The sequence below is a fragment of the Triturus cristatus genome, chromosome 7 (genome assembly GCF_964204655.1).
Source record: "Triturus cristatus chromosome 7, aTriCri1.1, whole genome shotgun sequence".
NCBI classification, from domain to species: domain Eukaryota; kingdom Metazoa; phylum Chordata; class Amphibia; order Caudata; family Salamandridae; genus Triturus; species Triturus cristatus.
In genome coordinates, this window is record NC_140590.1 from 429853962 (window position 1) to 429873130 (window position 19169).

The 19169-nt window shown below is 42.1% G+C and overlaps 1 protein-coding gene across 2 annotated transcripts in view; it reads right to left on the minus strand.

Moving 5' to 3' along the window:
• The window catches only part of GAS7 (growth arrest specific 7), a 1339070-nt gene that overhangs the window by 41010 nt on the left and 1278891 nt on the right, over positions 1 to 19169 (minus strand). For both annotated transcript variants that reach the window (XM_085616727.1, XM_085616728.1), the window contains exon 13: positions 8269 to 8367. In XM_085616727.1, coding sequence (XP_085472853.1) covers positions 8269 to 8367 — 99 coding nt within the window. The remainder of the gene's footprint in view (positions 1 to 8268; positions 8368 to 19169) is intronic.

Sequence of the window (19169 nt, forward strand, 5' to 3'; positions counted from 1 at the left end):
CAGGCTTATCGGACGGTAGTTGGCCGGGTCTTCCCTGGCCCCCTTTTTAAAAATGGGCATAACTTCTGCTCCCTTCCAAGTCTGGAATAGGAGATCCGTGGTCGATAGCATTAATTAGACATGCAATAAGTTTTGCCCATTTCGCCGGGTCTGCTCGGAAGAGATCCCCAGGCAAGCCATCAGGTCCAGCTGCCTTGGCCGGGACTATTCGCTGAATAGCGGCTTCGACTTCCTGCTCTAAAAAAGGTTCTGTGTTTAGTTCCTGGCCCAGGGCCCAAGGATCAATGGATAGGCCGACTAAGACAGGTTCCTGTGGGCCAGAATATAAGTTCAGGAAGTGTTCATGCCATCTCTTACTCGGGATGTTATTCGTTATTAATTCGGTATCAGGGCGGCACTTTCTCCTGACCAAATTCCAGAAGAGACTGGCGTCCTTCCCTATACTGGCTTCTTTTAATGCTTGCCAGTGCTGTTCTTCCCACTCTCTCTTAGCTATAAGGACCGACGTATTATATTCCTTTCTAGCAATTCTAATCCTGCCAGGGGACTTGGCTTTAACAGCCAAAATTAAGGCAGATTTTTTCTGACTACAGGTCCTCGTATAGCATGGGTTAGTAACGCAATTACTCTGAGTACATGGTTTACTACCCGTGGTTATACAGAACAAGGATCCCAAAGTACTGGACAAACCACTATAGATTGTAGATACCTTCTGCATACTAGTGGAACCTATGGTGATTTCTTGTAAGTCTCTCAAGGCCTCTGTTAGAGTATTCTTTATAACTATCAGTTTCCCCTCATCCATTGCTACCTTTTGCCATTTGAGGCGCCTACCACAATTCGAGGTAATAACATCCCTCGATATCATGTGGGCCTCCCTGCTCGTTTTTTCAGGAATGGGGGGCCACAAGTGTTTTAGTGTCAAGGACAGCAAATTATGGTCGCTATCAATTGTAGATACAACCTCCATATCGATTAAGTGTCTCCAAATTTTCCGATTCAACAAAATATAATCGATACGTGAGGAGAAACCCACCCTATTATATGTATGGGCTCCTAAGGGATCAGAAGGTGATCTTCCGTTAGTGGCCCTGAGACCGTACTCCAGTGATACAGAATTTAGTTGGATGGCTAGCTGGGTCCACTTTTTTATTGGGGGTAGACTCAGCAGGGGGAATCCTTGCTTTGCATCGTCCTCCTCCATGCCCAACATATCCTCAGTGGCAAGAGGTTCAAATGTACAATTGAAATCACCCGCCACTAAGATGTCGGATTCGGGGTGGCAACGAGAAAGTTCTACTTCCAGGCAGCTAATTATTGGAGATTGTGCACCACCTTTTGTGCCACGCACGTAGATGTTAAAAATTTCTTGGGTCCTCCCTTCTTTATTATCCCTAAGGGTCAATTTTAAAAGATCTGGACAATTGCACTCAGTTGTTTGTATCGTGCAATCCAGTGTGATACTAACCCAAATAAGCAGGCCACCAGAAGGCCGTCCCTTTCCTGATACTTGTAACACTGCAGGGATAAAATAGGAGGTGAAGCCAACTTTATAGAGGGGGATCGTGCTCCATGTCTCTTGGAAAATGCAGATAGTATAATTGTCGATAAGCTTGTTCCAGTCGGGTAATCCTAGGTTCTTAGAAAGTCCAGCTATATTCCAAGAGATAAGTTTGAGATTTGGAATACTTTCTCTAGGGCGCCCTTGTTCGCCAATACTTGTATCCGCATGCATGGGATAAAGCTTACTACTAGGTGTCTGGTGCAGTTGGGTAACTGGTGGTGACCTCTGGTTGGATAAACTAGGCCGTTTAGTAGACACATTGGGATTTTTGGTCACGGTGGCACGCTCCTGAACCATACTAAGCCCAGGAGGGCTCTGCTCAACTGAGGGTAGTCAATCATTTTCGTCCAATTGTGATCCCCTCGATAGTTTGAAATTAGGAGCTGTAGCTCTCATATTTCTGCTTGTAGCAAATGGGGTAGATCTAAATTGAATTTCGGATGGGTCAGGAGCGGAGGTCCTATATTCTAAAGCTAATAGATCCTCGGCCAACTGGGGCGAGGTCAGAACAATTTCCAATGTGTCTAGTCGGAGATTATGAGAAGAGTGCCTTGTAACCTTGGCAATATCCTCTCTTATCAACGACCAGCACCCTCGGACATAACAAATCCAGTGAGTAACTTTATTCTTAAGAGAATCCTGGGATTCGTTGCCCAGATATTTGGAAACATTAACCATGTACACTGTCTGGCTCTTACACATAGCAGCAGGTCCAAGAGGGTGCAAGCCGAATGAAATTGGAGTCGGCGATAGGGGTCTAGCTCTTGGAGTTGCGCGGTGAATATGGCTATTGTTCTGTATAGCTCCGACTTGCCTTTTCGCTTTGGGCGGCATAGATGTCACGTTTTGCCCTAACAATAAGTGGGGAGAGACGGTGGGTGCAAGGCTAGTATGTGCCGAAGTAGGTTTAACTGTAGAGATAGCATTATTTTGTGGCGGCACGGGTTGAGGGGGGTCAACTCGGAGTGTATGGGCTGTGTATTGAGAAGATCGTGTCCCGACAGTAGCCGTTAGATCTAAAACTAGAGATTTAAGATCTCTCACCTGGGCTACGAGTAGGTTTACAGTTGACAACAAGTTTCAATCGCTTGCATTGGGATCAATTTCATGGTTTATTTGGGGGGGAGGATATACCTCTAGGGGGACCTGGACAGCTAGATCACCAGTTGGGGATATTGGTTCCTCAGCCAGAGCAGCAAAACGATTAGTGCAGGCTATAACAGAAGGCTCTAGGTGGCTCCATTCCGTCCGTATCGAAGAGGGAGGAGATAAGTGATCGGGCGGAATGGTGGTCAACCCTGGACTAAGTAAGCTAGAAGTTTTGGTGCTACTTCCAGCTGTTGAGTCCATACTTAGGATTTTACAGAACATCTTGGGTATACGAACTAGCGGTGGGTGTTTGTTAGCTTCTGGGCTTTGAGGGGAGTCTACCGCTAGAATACCCTCACATTCGTCAACTAGTGATTCAATTCGATCCATAAGATGGTCGCTAGGCATTTTCTTGCATTTCTTAGCTTTCTTTGATTTCCTCGCCCCCTGGGCGGTATTTACAGCAGTCAATCCCCCCCTCCCCCTGTGCCCTCCATAAGTTTCCTCTTGCCCATTGTAAAACCGGAAAAAGGAATATTTGACAATAGTATGGACAGTACCTTTATCAGCAGAATGGTGGCAGCACAATCAATTCAGAATAGTCAATGGCGTACAAACAAAATATCAATGGGGTGGCCCTGCCCTGGCTCTTCCTGGCTACGACGCGCGCGGACGGGCCCGCCCTTGGCCCGGGCTTCACCCGGGCGCCGCCCGCCCGCGTTGCGCGCTGCTGGACAACAGGGGTGGTTAAGAACCCCCCAGACGCTGGCTGATGACGACAATGGCGAGCGCCTGGGCCAAGTACTGGGTGCTGCTGGGAGTTGTAGTCTCTCCACACTGGCCGTTACCCTCACGGCGGACCCGCGGTAGGTAGTAGAGCGGGGAAAGATATGGAGCCCCCACGCTGGCCGTTTCCCTCACGGCAGGTTCGTAGACAGATGCAGTGGCACTGGGCAATGTGGCAATGTTTAGAGCGTCCCCATACAATATTTACAATAACAATTCAGGTATAGAAGGGGAAACTCGCATGCAAGTTTCCCCTTAAATAAATATCTCACAATGATGAACATGCATTAAAAACCCGGAGAATGGATGTAGATGGGAAATTAGTATTTGCAGGATCCAAAGAGCAAACTGCACTTTCCCCTTCGATTTCTGTTTCACTGCTGATGCAGGGTGGAGGGAGTCATTCCTCAGCAGCCAGTTTATCACAATGGCTGCCGTTTTTTGTTTCGATAGTCCTATTTTGATGACCACTGTTTACCGGCATATACTAATACGCGCATGACAAGACCAGCACTTTCGTTAGAGCTGGCGTTCTCAGAGCAGATGTAGACGTGGTGTGAGATGCTATATTTGGTGAGTTTTCGATCACCTTGCCGGTTTCCCATTGTGCTTTTATCGTAGTTGCGGTTATATTTTTATTATGGTTTTGTTTTTACAGGCGCCACTAATTTTTTGAACTTGTACGGCGTACTTGACAACAGCGCCTTCGGTAAGCGTTTTGTGCTCACCCTTAGAGTTTGTTCACGCTTACATTTCCTTTCACCTTTACTTTATAGCACCCGTTTGTGTTTATTCTCCAGGTCTTGCTGACGTTCTTGGCTTTTAGTACCTACGAGATCGTTTTTTTAATAGTTTGCAGCGCGTTCTTTAATGTAACGTTATAGGTAAGCGTTTGATATCTCATTTGGCTGATTACTTCACTTGTGTAGGTCTCTTAAAATACATTGCAGTGTATGTTTGATTCTTCCAGGATAACTCGTTGGTTTGGTGTTGGTTCTAATCTTCGCTTAGAGTCTATGTACTCTAACACGAGAGGTAGGATTCTCATAGGATATTTCTTTTTCTGTTGACTTGGGACTTATGGGTTGCATGTCTGCTCACATCTTTGACACTCAATAGATGCTCAAGTCCGCCTTCTTCGTCACTTCTCTGCTTTTCATGTTTATTTTTACAATGGATGAGACTGCAGTCTAACAATGACTATAACTGTGTCGCTCTCCTGCCCTCCCGTGATCCATGTGTCATAATTTCATGTCGCAGTATTGTACTGATTATTATTAGAATCTTGTCACTTCGAAGATTCCCCTGACGAAGGGCTTATGTGAAAAGCCCGAAATGCAATGGGATATTGGAAAATTCTGGGGTTTTCGTTGATTACAAGCTGTATCATTTGCCATTTTTCTACTTCGTCATATCTGCAACCTTCAGAAATAAAGCAGACACTATCAACTTCTTGGCCGGATGATTTGATTCTTAATTTTGATTCATGGAAAACTGTTTGGACTACTGATGTTCACAATCAGAACAATTGCACATCGCTTACGATTGTTTTGGAAACGTTGTGTACACTTCATAGTGAATTGGTTTGTAGTGCACTGGGTATTCCCAGATACATTTCTGGCTAATTTTCTTTTGACTTTCGAATTAGGTGGCCTGCAGAGCCCCTAACTTGGTGCACACAGAATTTGTTCAAGTTTGTTGAAAGTATGTATAAGCATATTTATTGTTTAAGCGAGAATATTTGAGTGCATCTCAGCTGTGATTTGTTCATTATTTGTGCATTTTCTTATCTAACCATTTTGGATCACATGACTAGGTGTAAGTGGCAGTTGGCCGTGGTGTGTTCCTCCCAAACAGCCAAACAATACATGAGTGATGGCAGGGCGACGGCATGGGCATGAAAAGAAACAGGATGTGCATCTTATGTATTACAAAGAGTGCTACATTATCACATTTATGTTAAACAAATTGAAAGTGAATCCAAGTTTAAAGTTTTTTGTTTATAACATGTATAAGACATTGAACATAATGTGAAATTTGGAAAATAAGGCTAAATACAAAAAATTAAAAATGAGATCAAATGAAACATTTTTGCATAATGTGATTTATAAAAGTGTTAAATAATTTTTAAAGGGAACAGTGCACACTGCATTCAAGCCGATAGGCTTGTAATAGTATGATGGCAGGATGAGCCATCTAAATAGGTAAACAACGTTTACCACAAAACTTTTTCCCCGCTGGGAATCACAACGCGGTCGTTACAATGACCGCGTTGTGATTCCGCATACCATTACTCCGCAAGTCAGATCAACGACTTGAGGAGGGGGGGGGGGTGTTGGATTTAAAATCCAACACCTTCCCTAGTGTCCGCACAGACTGGAGTTGGAATAGTAAATTATACTATTCCAACATCCAGCACCCCCCCCCCCCCCCTCCGCAAGTAGTTGTTCCGACTTGCGGAGTAATGGTATGCAGAATCACAACGCGGTCGTTGTAACTACCGCGTTGTGATTCCCTCTAGGGAAAAGGACTGCGGGATGACGAGATATATTCATCTAAGTAGGATGATGGGGGGGCAGTTTCCTACCACACTTGCACTTTAAAGGGGCTTCCTCAGCACACTCTCAAAGAGTTTCATACTAGGTCATTGGGTCCCCAGGCAACTTGGTATCAGGGCAGGGAGGCAGGAAATTCCAGCGAATTCCTTTTGGGGAAAACTTACTAACCTTCTCCCACTTCACAGGTTCAAAGGGGGCACCAGCTATAAAAATAGGGCCCTTAGAGCAACTCTTCAGTTCACTTCTGAACCGGCATAAGGATTCCCAGGGGACTACCCTGCTTTCTATTAACTACTTTGTAGAGGGCTGCCCTGCTGCACCAAGAGGACTGCCTTGATGCCTGAAGCCTAAATTATGCCCTCAGAAGATTGCCCTACTGCTTGAGACCTGCTTTTCTACTTGCACCCAGAGCTACTAGAGTGACTCCAAGGGCTTGTTGGCTGGCCTCCTGTTCAGAGCCTAGGGACAGAAATGGCTCAACCATCTTGAACCTGGACCCAACTTGAGTGAGTAATAATGCTCCAAGAGGTGCCCCTCCAGTCCTGGATCCTTGGACATAGGTTCAAAGGTGGTGTACCGGATTAACTGAAGGTTCCTCCAAAACTTGAGGGCCCCCCTTCAAAGTACATGGATCCACGCTCTGGATTCAGTCAGGAGCTCACAAGCCAGGGGCCCGCTGCCCATGTACAGTGGCAGAGTGAGCCCTCTTGAGTTTGGGGGTCGCTCTGGGGGGCTGCGGGGGCTATTGTTACACCACTGCTCCCACTGTATAAGAGCGATAGACTTCAGAGAATCCACTCATCTCTAAAGTTGCTTTCTCTTTTCAAGAGCTCATAGTTGGCTGCACTCCCATATAATCTCACCCATACATGCTTTACATTACAAATTGGTTATCGTCGCCAAACACCATTAGAGGAGAGACAGTCAGAAGAACGTTTTAAAAATACACTAAAATAGATTTCAGGAGTTCAGCAGAGGGCTCCAATTCTAAAACCCAGCTTGCTGGCCAAAAATCATAATTTTGACTACCTCCCTTTCATTCTGTGTCACACTAATCTGTTTATTAGCAAAAAAAATCTGTTATGTTGTGGTTGTTTATTTTGCCAACTTTGGTTAGCTTGATACTACCCGTATATAATAAGCATAGTTTAAAAATATTGTTTTGCATTACATCTTCCTGTCAAAAAGAAAGCAAACTCTAGATATGAGGTTTCTTCCTTGTTCACTGTTTTAACGCAGTAAATGCATATAATTTATACTTTCACCTCGGAAATGTAATTATTAGAAATTACACTTTTTTTGGATGGTGCATCATTTTGTGTATAAATTGTGTATCTTTTAATGGTTGGGTTATCCAAATGAAACTAGAATTTTCCTAAAGGCTGAAATTGTGCAATAATCTGATCTAAAGAAATTCCAGCTCGTAGGAACCAACTTTTATTAATTAGTTTACATTTCTTCAATTGTATTTCAAATGAATGATGAAAACTCATTGTCTAATCAATGTCTCAAGCCTGCAATCTTGTTCAGTTGCGTTATAGCTTTGCATTGAAGCATGCTTATTAAGTAACATTGGTGGAAACTCAATAAAGACAGGCATGAAATGTACCTCAAATAGGCAGTGACCCGCCCTTAGCACAGCAGAATAATATGGGGGGAAAAAATAATAGAGGTTATGAAGTTTATCTTTTTTTAGTTGAAAATAATGGTGTAACCTCTAATAAATATTCAATGTATATAAAACTTAAGCGGGAAAGCCCAGGAAAAGTCAATGTTATTTAAAAACAGACAAATCTGCCAATATTTAAGGTATTCAACTTAAATGTTCATGCATTTTTTTCCTCTAGTCCCCTCTGCTTGTCTCTTATCTTTTGTAATACTTTGCCGGTTTTCCTGTGAGTTCAGAGGGCGAGGACGTGGACTGCTGGGCTTTATCAAAACTATCAGTAGATTTATTATTAGAAATAGGATAAAATATTTCACCGGTTTACCTTGAAGATGTTTCGCCATCATGTCTAAAGTCACGAAACAAATTCCGGGATGTTTTTTCTGCGCTCGAAGTACATTGAAAACTCACTACATAGCACTGTAGGGGTTTAAGGACGTTGAAGAATTCTTGAAGATTTCTCAATAAATTAAATGAAAAATAGCTGACCTCAGCTTTTTTTAACATTCAAAATTCTATAAAGGTTTACATGATGCATTTTATTCAGATTTATAGCCCTGTAGGGTCCAGTCCAGAAGTAAAAGATGAGGATAAGCATGACTCACACTTTGGTTGAACATGTCCGTCTCATGCCGCAGTTGTGTGTACTGGCAAAGATGCTGTCGAATCATCTCCACGCGCTCCACTTCCAGTCTCTCAAGTTCCTGAAGAAAACGTTTAGATAATGAGGTTAATTCAATTTCACTAGATTGTAGAGTAACTTAAGCACTTTAAAAACCACCATTTACACCTCGAGGAAAACGAGCAAATGAAGAATGTGTAACGATAAAGTGAGAAGGTATGCATGAACTCTGCGGATACAAGTGCATTCAATTTCGAGCACATAGATCTGTGCATTGGCGCTCATCCATTTCTTGGCAACTTGCATTTGTACTGCATTATAGCCCTGCATTGCCTTGGCCCAATTATAAAATACGCTTTTCCCCACTTAAGATCAATTCAGGTGGACACAACATGTTTTCTGGGGACCAGGCATATCATCATTCGCAAAATCGGTAACTGAGGAACTTTACACTACTAAATGCAATTTAGGATTTCGGAAAATATGAAATTATAGCAGACCTTTGCAGCTACAAGTGTAAGGTAATGGGCAGTCACTTGGGTGCTCTCGAGAGAGTGAGGAGTTGGAGGCGAACTGGAAAGATGGGAGTGCGGAAAAGTCTTGACTGGGTCAATTTATAAACTTTCCCAATGGTATTTTTTACACAAGAAATGCACAACTACATTTGATGTTAAGAACGGGTGTTCAAAATGGCGGTAAAAACTACCAAATACGTTCATATTTTCTGGGAATGCGGGATAAAGGATTTCACCACTTGGCAAAATATACTCGAGGCGGGGAAGCAAATAGGTACATTTTAAACTTAGTCATAAACTGGCGGATTATCCGACAGGGGAAACACTGATAGCTCGGTGTTAGATGTGCTTAAGGGAATCAAAGATTTGCATAGATTCCATGGGCACCCCATGGGATTTTATGAATTCCAGAAACCAAGAAACCAGTAACTTTGCATAAAGTCGTATGCGCATAGCAATGACTAGTACGTTATTATTTTATTTGTAAATTAGCCATTTAGTACTTTTACCAACACAAAAATAAATGATCCAATGTTTGACAAGTCTGCCCTTTTCAGTTTCCAAATGTTAATTCCCTGTTGAAGCATGATTTAAGCGAAATGTAAATGTATGATATCTGAAATCAGCAAAGTAACTGTGCAACGAATTAAATGTTAATGTTTAAAACTTTTACTCAGGTCAAGGCATTTGAGGTGACGTCATTAAATAAATATAAAGGTATGTAAAATGTGAATATTGAAAAAGTCACTATTTCTCTTCTCGAGTGCAGGGAAACAGCATTTGTCACGTAACAGACAATTACATGAACTCAATTCAATAATTCATTATGTATCTATCCAACCATATTTTTCTTCTTAATATTAGAAGACGATATGAACTGATATACATCTTGTAATGTGCGACGGTACAGGAAAAATAATAAAACAGTTTGCAAATGTGCATTATTTTTGTGAAACTGGATGAGTTTACTATGAGCTCAATTGGAGTAGAGAAAGACACCCTCTGTGACAGCGGTAGAACATTCCTACGCACGCTACGACTCATCAGCAGTCTCTGGCCTTGAGGGTGTTCAGCATGGGGAAATGCAGTGGAGGCTGCTGTGGCATTAAAGTGGTGGGCCTGTGATGTTATCATTTTTGTTTACATGTTTTCACTGCTGCTAGAGCAGTGGGGAGACGCTCCTCTGCCTTAACAGGGGGGCTGCCGCTGGAGAAATGGTCTGGAGATTTGACAGTGCTGAACACAACTGCAGTGACAGTACAGACATTTTAAGGCCGGGTCAAAGTGAGTAATTGCCCACAACCCCAGCCCAACAATGGGCCCTCTGGGAAAGTGATCTTTCTCACTATCTCGCTTCTATCTATTTCTCTATCCCACCCTTTTCTGCCTTTGCCTGTCATCATCTGTCTATGATTTTCTCTCTACCCAGTGATTTCTCAAGGAGTTTTGGGGGTTCCTGCAAAATGTATTTTGGCTTTTTCTGTGTGACCTGTTACTGAAAGTTTAGAGTATAATTCAATATTCTTTGTCATCATGTGGGCATTAATGCAAAAAAATCGATAATAAAATTCAATGCTGCTGTAACAGGAAGCTCCAATAATTGTCTTGCACAGGGCCATGAATATTATTAAGATGACACTGAGTGACAGCTCTAATAAGTGGCATCAACAAAGACTCTACCTTGGGCACTGCTTCTCCATGTTGAGTTGTTTTGTGTGTAAATACAAACAAGACAATTTCCAAGAAGAAGGTAGAATGCAGGCTGCTTTTAAATGTTAATTATATGGAAATTAGACGTACATTTATAGTTAAAGATACTTCCCAAATCTCAAACTACCTTTGTTTTTCATACAAGTCACCCCTACAGTCTCCCCTAGGTGCCCCAGGGGTAGGGTGTCTTGTAACTATGAGCAGAGACATTAAAAAGATGTTTTATAAGCCCAGGTGAGGGAAAAACTGCCAAATCATTTTTCCTCATTGTACTGAATGGCTTCATAGTCTAACAGTGACATAATATATATAAGTATAAATATTGACAAGAGCCACCTAAAAGTATACTTCAAGCTATCTCATTACTAGTTAAGATAAATCCAACAACTTGCCAATAGATTTGTAATAATCATTACAGAAAATACGTCGTTATGCTTTCTTTGCTGTGAGCCAAAATCTAGCTTTCCAGCTGCCCTCTCCTGATTGGCCATCCTTTCACAGGCTGAGCCAAAGCTGCTTGATGAGGTCACTGGCGTAACAAAAGTTTAGGTGCCCCCCTTCAAGGTACATGAAGGGGCCCCCACTTAGAATTTAAGATAGAGCTCTCAGGCCTGAGTACGGTGCTGAGGGGGCCGCCTACAGCTCGGGGGCACCCGTGCACCACGGTGGCTGCGGGGGCCTGTGTTACGCCCCTGGATGAGGTGTGAAGTGTCCGATCAGAGTAGACAATGTGTTTCTTGTGGGTGGGGAACTTGAGCTGCAGAAAGCAGTAAGACGGTGGGGGATCCACGCTGGTCTTCAAATGGAGAATGACAGTTTGAGACCAGCACAGGTTGACCCCCACATCCTGCACTCCCAGATAAACAGGAGCCTCAGTAATTAGATTAGTCAGGGCGTTGGAAGGGGTGTGCTAATGAAACATAGCCACAACAGTGGGTTGGCTTAGCCAGATCTAACCCCAAAGGAGAGACTTTCTCCATGTTGAGATAATGGTGCTTTCTGGAACAAGAATATGCCACACTTTAGAGGAAGTGGTCATGCAGCTGGGTGGCACCCTGCATCACAATGGTCAGGGGTGCCCCCCTTCTTGACGCCCAGAAACTGTGAATAAATATGGGAGAGCTGCATAGCTCCTCAGATCTGCTGCCTGAAAATACATGCAGAAGATGACTGCCCTGCTAGAATCTGGATCTGTACCCAAAGAGCTGCACTCTGAAGGACTGCACCTGCTGCACAATTTGGTACTATGGCTCTAAGGACTTTGCCTTGCTTCAAGAAGGAATAAGGAGTAGACTCCTGCAGGCTACAGATTAACAGACACAACCTGCATAATCTCCACCAAGAGTCCCCATCCTGTAGTGTGCCTAGTGGACTTGAAAGGATTTGGCTAGTTGCACTGTGGGAACTGTAGTCCAGACATCCCAAAAAACATGTAGGGAATTTCATACCCTTGGGTTTGTGTTTTGGACACTTTGAACCCTCATAAGGAACTTCAGGAATCAGTTCTAGCAGTTTGGTGAAGTTTTGGAACTTTTTGTCGGAAAGCTCTATAAAAGGATTGACTCAACATCAAGAGTCAATCTGGCTACCTTCAAGCTCGACCTGACCTGATTTTCAGGATCGTTGTGCTGAAAGCTCCGGAGCTCCAGACTTCTACCAATTTGACCAAGGCCTTGTGGAGAAGCAATCCGAAGACGTTGCATCTAAATTGGCCTCCTGGAGGGGATGGCTCAACGTTGAGATAAAAATCCTCCATAAATGTTTCTAGGTCCAAAGGCAAAATTCTGACAGATAACTCCCATGTAGTGTATCCAACCAGCGCTCCGTCCCGGTCAGCCTCAAACTTGGACTTTGTCCCTGTCAAGCTTGACCAGATGTTCCAAAGTGTCTCTTTATGTTTTTAAACACTGGAAAGTGTTTATTTGTTTAATATTCATATTTATGATTCCCTACATACGATTTTTGTCATTTTGGTGTCGATTGGTTTATAAAAATAAAATCAATTTTATAAATTGGAGTTGGATTTTTATTGTGTGTTGTGCTTTACTTATTAAATGTATTGGTGTTTTTTAAATGCTTCACACACCTAAGTCAATCCTGCCTGCTTGTTGTCAGCTACCAAGAGCTGAGCAAGGGAATCATTTATTGAGACGCTAACTGAGCCTTTTATTGTGTTTGTGGCCTTATTACTAATGGTAGGTCACTACTTATCACTACTAATAATCCACTTTCTAACATTTGGTGTTAATTGGTGAGGCTACATACTTGTGTTTGCATGACACCATACAGTAATAAAGTTAAGATCTTAAAACATACTCTATATTGATTTAAAACAACATGTTAGATTTTTTCATTTTTAAAATTTTGACTACCCTTATTTTTAATCCACTTTTTAGATTTTTCTAAATGTGTCCTATTTCTGCTTTGTAAAGTTTTTGTGACCCCAAACTAGGGATCTAGATCAGGCTAACCTCGCTAAACTCACAGTGGCTGACCTTAGGGTTCAGTGTAGGGCTAGGGGGCAACCTACAACTAACAAGATTAGGAAGGCAGGGTTGATTAGGTCCCTTAAGGCCTGGACAAGATCAGATCCAGAAAATGAAGGGGAGGGGAATGTGACCCCTCCAACATAATCCAGGAGAAGCAGGATAGTTATCCCATTGCTTCCAGTACTAAGTTTGTTATTCCAACTAGTGGGAGGAGGTGAGGTTCTCCCACACAGGAACCACAGCTGCCCCTTGCAGAGAGGCAGGTTTAGGCCTAACTAGCTTTAATAGCTTTGGATCAGAGGTAACTGACCCTAGCCGGGGAGCAATGGGAGGAAAAGAAAGCAAGACAAAATGGTGGAAGCAATGAAGAGAAGGAGGTTGAGATGTCCATGGGGATGGGTTTGCTCCCAGATTTCCCAAGGGAATTGTTTCCATGTATGTAAGAGGGGACGATATAGACAAATGGTTGAGTGCATTTGAAAGGGTCCTTGATATGAGAAGGGTCTACTTTAAGTATTGAGGTTCAGTCATGTGGTAATTGTTTCCAGTAGCTGGGAGGGATAGGCTCCAGACCCTACAGGGGGATGAGGCAGTGTTCTAGCCACACATGTGGAAATGTCTAGTTCAGAAATTAGCTCTGACCCCAAAACAGTACAGGGTCAAGTGCAGGGGCAACCAGAAGGTGCGCACAGTCCTGGGTGGACTTTGTGGATATCTCAGAAAAGGCACTAGGTGGCTGGACGTAACGTAACAAAGTGAGTCCTTGTGAAGTGTTATATAACTTAATTGGGTACAATAAATGTTACAGCAGTACCTAGTGGACTCAAAGCTGTCTAGTGCCACAGAACTAAGCAAGAAAGCTGATGAGTGGGTCAAAACACAGATTCTCAATCAGCACCGGGGAATACACCAAGAAGGGGAGGGGGGGGGGGTTAGGTCCACAAAAACCTAAAGAGGTCGGTGTTAGGCCCACTAAGGAGACTCCCTCCATACCCCAGAGCCCTAAAAAGGAGGAGAGGAAATCCCAGCGCAACTCTGATAAGCAGAGGCAGGGGGCACCAGGGCTGAAAAAGTACTTGAACAACAGGGTGTGCTTTGACTGCCAACAGGCAGGTTACTTCAGGGGCGACCCCACCTGTTCCAAGAAGGTAGTTAGCACTGGGCTGGACAGTGTAGCCATAGAGGACGACTCCTCAGATGATGAGGTCCTCTAAGCATTTTGTTGGGAGACAGGTCCAGATGGTAAGCTGGTGATCCGGAGGGTGGGAGTAGATAATTCCACTCCATTCAGCTGAATGGGATCCCTGTCATTGGCCTGCAAGACACATGTGCCTGTGACACTATAGTGAGTGACAAGTTGGTGTCCCCAAACATGTATGTGCCAGGAGAGAAAAGAAAGAGTAAGGGTAGCCACAGTTGAGGACACAACCAAACCTGTAGCCATAGTGCCCCTAGAATAGGAGTGTACCCTTAGCTGGTAAAAGGAGATAGTCAGTGAAGACCTTTCCTTAGATTGTCTCCTGGGCAATGATCTCCCAGAGGTTGGTCAGATCCCAGGTGGGGCGGTTGTCCAAGGTGCCCCCAACCCAAGTTCCTGGGGATCCAGTTAGTTAACCGGGGTCCTAAAAGAAAGGGAAAGAGAAGTGTAAAGGTAAAACACCCTTAAAGAGGGTTCCAGTGAGCCAAGGATCTTCAGTACCAGTAAGGGTGAAACCCAAAGTTGGCCCTGGATTTGAAATTTGAAGATACTTTAGCATATTTTACGTGATATTTGTTGTATGATTAACATAGCAAATATTTTCAGAACTTGGCTTGTGCACGGACTCTAAGATCCGAGCCCACCCCTTGGCATGGCTTTGGCTCAGCTCTCCAAGTTAATTTGTTGGCTTACTCATCTTTAACTTTCTGGATGCAATGCCTTCTTAGATCTGATTATGTAAAAATCACGGTTTCTTTCAAATACTTTGAATAACGGGGCAATAAACAGATTGGTGTTTTTCGTTCTTGTTGATGACACTACTCAAATGTCACAACCATATGATTCAAACAGTTGCCAGTGAAAAATGAATTAGACCCATCAATAGAAAACCTTTAAAATACTATATAGTGTTAAAGTAACAGCTTTTGTACATCGTAAGGATATTGTGAGTCACTATAGTGTTTTGTGAACTTAAAGAGGAATGCATAGTTCCTTTATAAGGTCATGGAAATGCGAGGTGACATACAATTTCCTTTTAGCATACAGCAGAGGGTATTTCCTTCCTTATAATACATGGTCACACCATCACTCTTCCAGAAACCACTTAATTCTGTGGTATCTTGTTCCTTCATATGAAAAGTGTAGTATAGTTGCACACATGAGGAATACAAGTAAGATTGGGAGTGTGAAATTAAAAAGATCAAAAAGCAGTGAGCAGTATGTTTCAAAAACATCGTAGAAGTGGTATAATGTAATCGCATTAAATAAATGCAGCAGCTTAGAATATGTTAAACATGCAAAGAGCTTGAATAAATTATACATCTTGTATACATTTCCCTTTCTGCTAATTTCTTTTCATCGAATAAAAAAAGCAGGTGAGAAGAATGGAAAAAACTGTTCTCATTTTTGTTGTTTACACTGCAGCAGTAATTTATCCTCATGACCTATCTTTCCCCTAGGCTGCTGGCCCTATCAGCAGACCATATGACATCACAAACTCTACTGCAATAACTTACAGTTAAGCTATATCATTTCTTTTACAGGAGGCTAAAGACGTTATAACTCGACTCTAATACAGAAATCAAAAACAGTTATTTTACAGGGATTGCAGGCTCTCATGTATTATACTAATTTATAGCCTTGCCCGACCTTATTTTCAAAGACGGCTATACAAATGTTTCCAATATAATAATTTGTTTTACGCAGTGAATGAGACTGCGCCTAGTGTGTGTGAACTATGTTATCTTTAAAAATAAAAAAACATGACTAACAAAATAAACGGATTTATTTGTGATAAAATCAACTGCTCCATGATATAAAAACAATGGTTTGAAAACACATTTGTTGGTGGTAAGAACTAAGGATTGCAATAAAAATTATTCTACCCGTGACAAACGCAAGTCAATTTGTAAAAACAAAAGAACAGGTGAAAATACATACATCTACGGAAAATTTATAGTTCATGACAAAAGCTTAATTAGTCTTTCAGAGATCAGATTTGCAAAACAAGTTCTCCACTGCCAATACCACTTTTACATAATGTACAGCTTTAGAAAAAACGAATTAATTTACATCATTTCAATAGTTTCGGAGATTGGTTCTACGACCCCTAAAGAACGGAAATCTCAATCCTAACTGCAAATGCTTATAAAACACAAAAGAGTAAAAATAAACTTAAAGGAGATCATGGTAAACCTGTCCTTTAGATATCTGAATGTCATGGGTGAGCCTTGGCTCTGCTTATCCATTGAAATGGATTGAACACACTGCTCTAGCGACTACTAATGAGCAAATCAATCAGAATTAGGTCTCTAAGTGACTTCTTACCTCACCTAGTGAGTGGTCATAAATTAAGACCTAACCAGAAGTCATTGCTGTGATCTAGTAATATTACACCAAAGCATAAACCCACATGACTCAGGTTAGGGTGAAAATGGTAAGACAAGCCATGGCCAGAGTTTCAGACTCTCTTATGCTTATTTTAGGACAGCAATGGATCAACTATTTTAAGACATACATTAGGAAATGTACCTATTCAACAGTAAACAAGAACTGTTGGTCAAGTATTCAGATTCAGGAAAGTAGGCAGTTGGGTATGATTCAGTCTAAGTACATTTGGGAACAGATGAGCTTTCAGTCCTTATCCCAGTTTCAGCAAATTGTGATAATGGCATAGTGGAAAGACGTTCAACAGGAAGGGATATTGTATATGAAGCGTTTTGTTCCTGAAACATTTGGAATCCCATTGGCCACATGGTAATGTGTTTTTGGTAGCCAGAGGATGCACTCATGCTTAGAAAAAGTAATAATTATTGTGCACACTACAATATTCAGATACAACATATTCAACTGTGCTGATGGTAAGCGTAAAAAAGATCTGTTAACAGAAATACAGCAGTGCCTCATCACCTGCTAATAAAACAGGAGCTGTGGGAAGTGTACTGAAGAGTTGGTGTCTGAGGTCCCTTTTTGATCCCCTTGCCCTCCTTCTGGAAGGTGGGAGAATCTTCTAGACAGTGGCTTTGAAGTGTATGGACCTTTCTGGCTCCAAGCTGGCTGCAGTGACAATGTGGAGGGGTTAGGTCATTTGTGTGACTGCAGAACACTCCCTGTTCAGTTACAAGAGGGGCTGTGCTCAACTCCACATCCTCCTCCTGCCAGCAGATGTCCCATCCAGGTGCAACTAATCCTTTCATTGTGAGACTCCCGGGGAGGAACTCACAAAGTCTGTCAGTTACAAACAGATACAGGTACAAAAGGACTAAGAACAAAAAAAATGGCAACTTTTTAAATGTATCAATTTCAAAATTGTAATCAAAAACCTGACTTTACCATTAAATAGGATCTCATTACAATTCCAAAGACACCAAACATGACAGCTACCTGCTCCCAATTGGAAGATACAGCTTAATAAAAGTCATAAAGAATCTCCAGTGTTATCGTATGTGAGGGTTAGGCCTCACAGCAGTGGAAAACAAATTTAGGAGATTTCACTTACAGGATATGTAAAACTTAAAAGTACATGTCCAACCTTTTTATTACACTACACCCTGCCCTTTGGGCTACTTAAAGCCTACATTAGGAGTAACATATAAGTAATAAAAGAGGAGTTTAGAGCTTGACAAGGGGATTTTATTGCCCAGTTGTCGTGACTGTTTAAAACTAAATTCAGGCTGCAGTAGCAAGATTGGGACATGTTTCAAGGTGTTATTTAAGTGTTTGACACAATAGGTACTTCAGGCCCATTGATAGCATGTAATTTACATACCCTGTGTATAAGGTATACCACTCTACAAGGGACTTATAAGGAAATTAAATATGCCAATTGGGTACTAGCCAATTTAACCATGTTATAGGAAGAGAGCACAAGTACTTTACCACTGGTGAGCAGTGGTAAAGTGCGCAGAGTCCTACGGGCAACAGAAAATAATTCAGTACAATGTGGAGGGGGAAAAGGCAAAATGTTTGGGGGTGACTATACAGAGAAGGGCAAGTCCAACAGCTCCCTAACCCCTGATGCAAGGACTTAGTTCAATGCACCAACATTGAATTAGGAAAACCGATTGGACCGCATCACTGACACAAAGATGCTGAGCACCCATACCATCCATAGTGTTGTCAATAATTACGTAATTTCAGCTGTTGCAGTGATTTTATCAATGATGTCACAGAACATGTCATGAGCGTTGTAATATGTGGGGTCATAAGCAGTGCATGGCAAGGTTATATTTACTTTAGAGCACGAGATATAGTTATATGCGAAAACTCTAAATGATGAGTTTCAAGACTTCTGTTTTTTTGAAACAGTGTTCTAAATGCAATTTTCCTCTAACTTTAATGTTCCTTTAAACTTTGCTTTTTTCAGTGAATTTATGTTTTTTTAATGCAAAGTATATATTATTACCATATCTAACTATATCATTACTTTTACCTTTGCATTTTTCAGTAATTTTTGACTTTTTAAAAAACATATAGCACTATGTTATTAGCATACTTAACGCCAACCCCCTGCCGAGCACGGCCGTGGGGTTGGTCGCAGGGCCTGGTGGCCAAACCCCAGCGGGCGCGCACAGTTGACTATGTGATGTTACAGTATAAAGGGTGTCATTTTAAGCATGGCCAACCTACTGAATTTGTCAGAGGGTCAGAAAACCGAAATATAAAGAGTGGTTCTATAAGCTTTATGAAAGGATCAGAATATTAAGATATATAAAGCAGACCTATTATCCTTTATGTCACCAACATTACAATGTTTAGAAAAAGTGATTAACACAAAAAGAACAATTGTTGACAGAATGCAGCACAATGTCAAACATTCACCCCAGTACAGAGATCTGGGCCTAAATCCATTGTGTTTTGCTCCGCATGCCATTACAGATCAGACCCAGCCATATGCAAATCAGTCTTGACCCTGTGCCTCTTGGAAACAGTCCAGCCTGAACTGACAGGCCAGGTCCTCTCTGGACTGGAA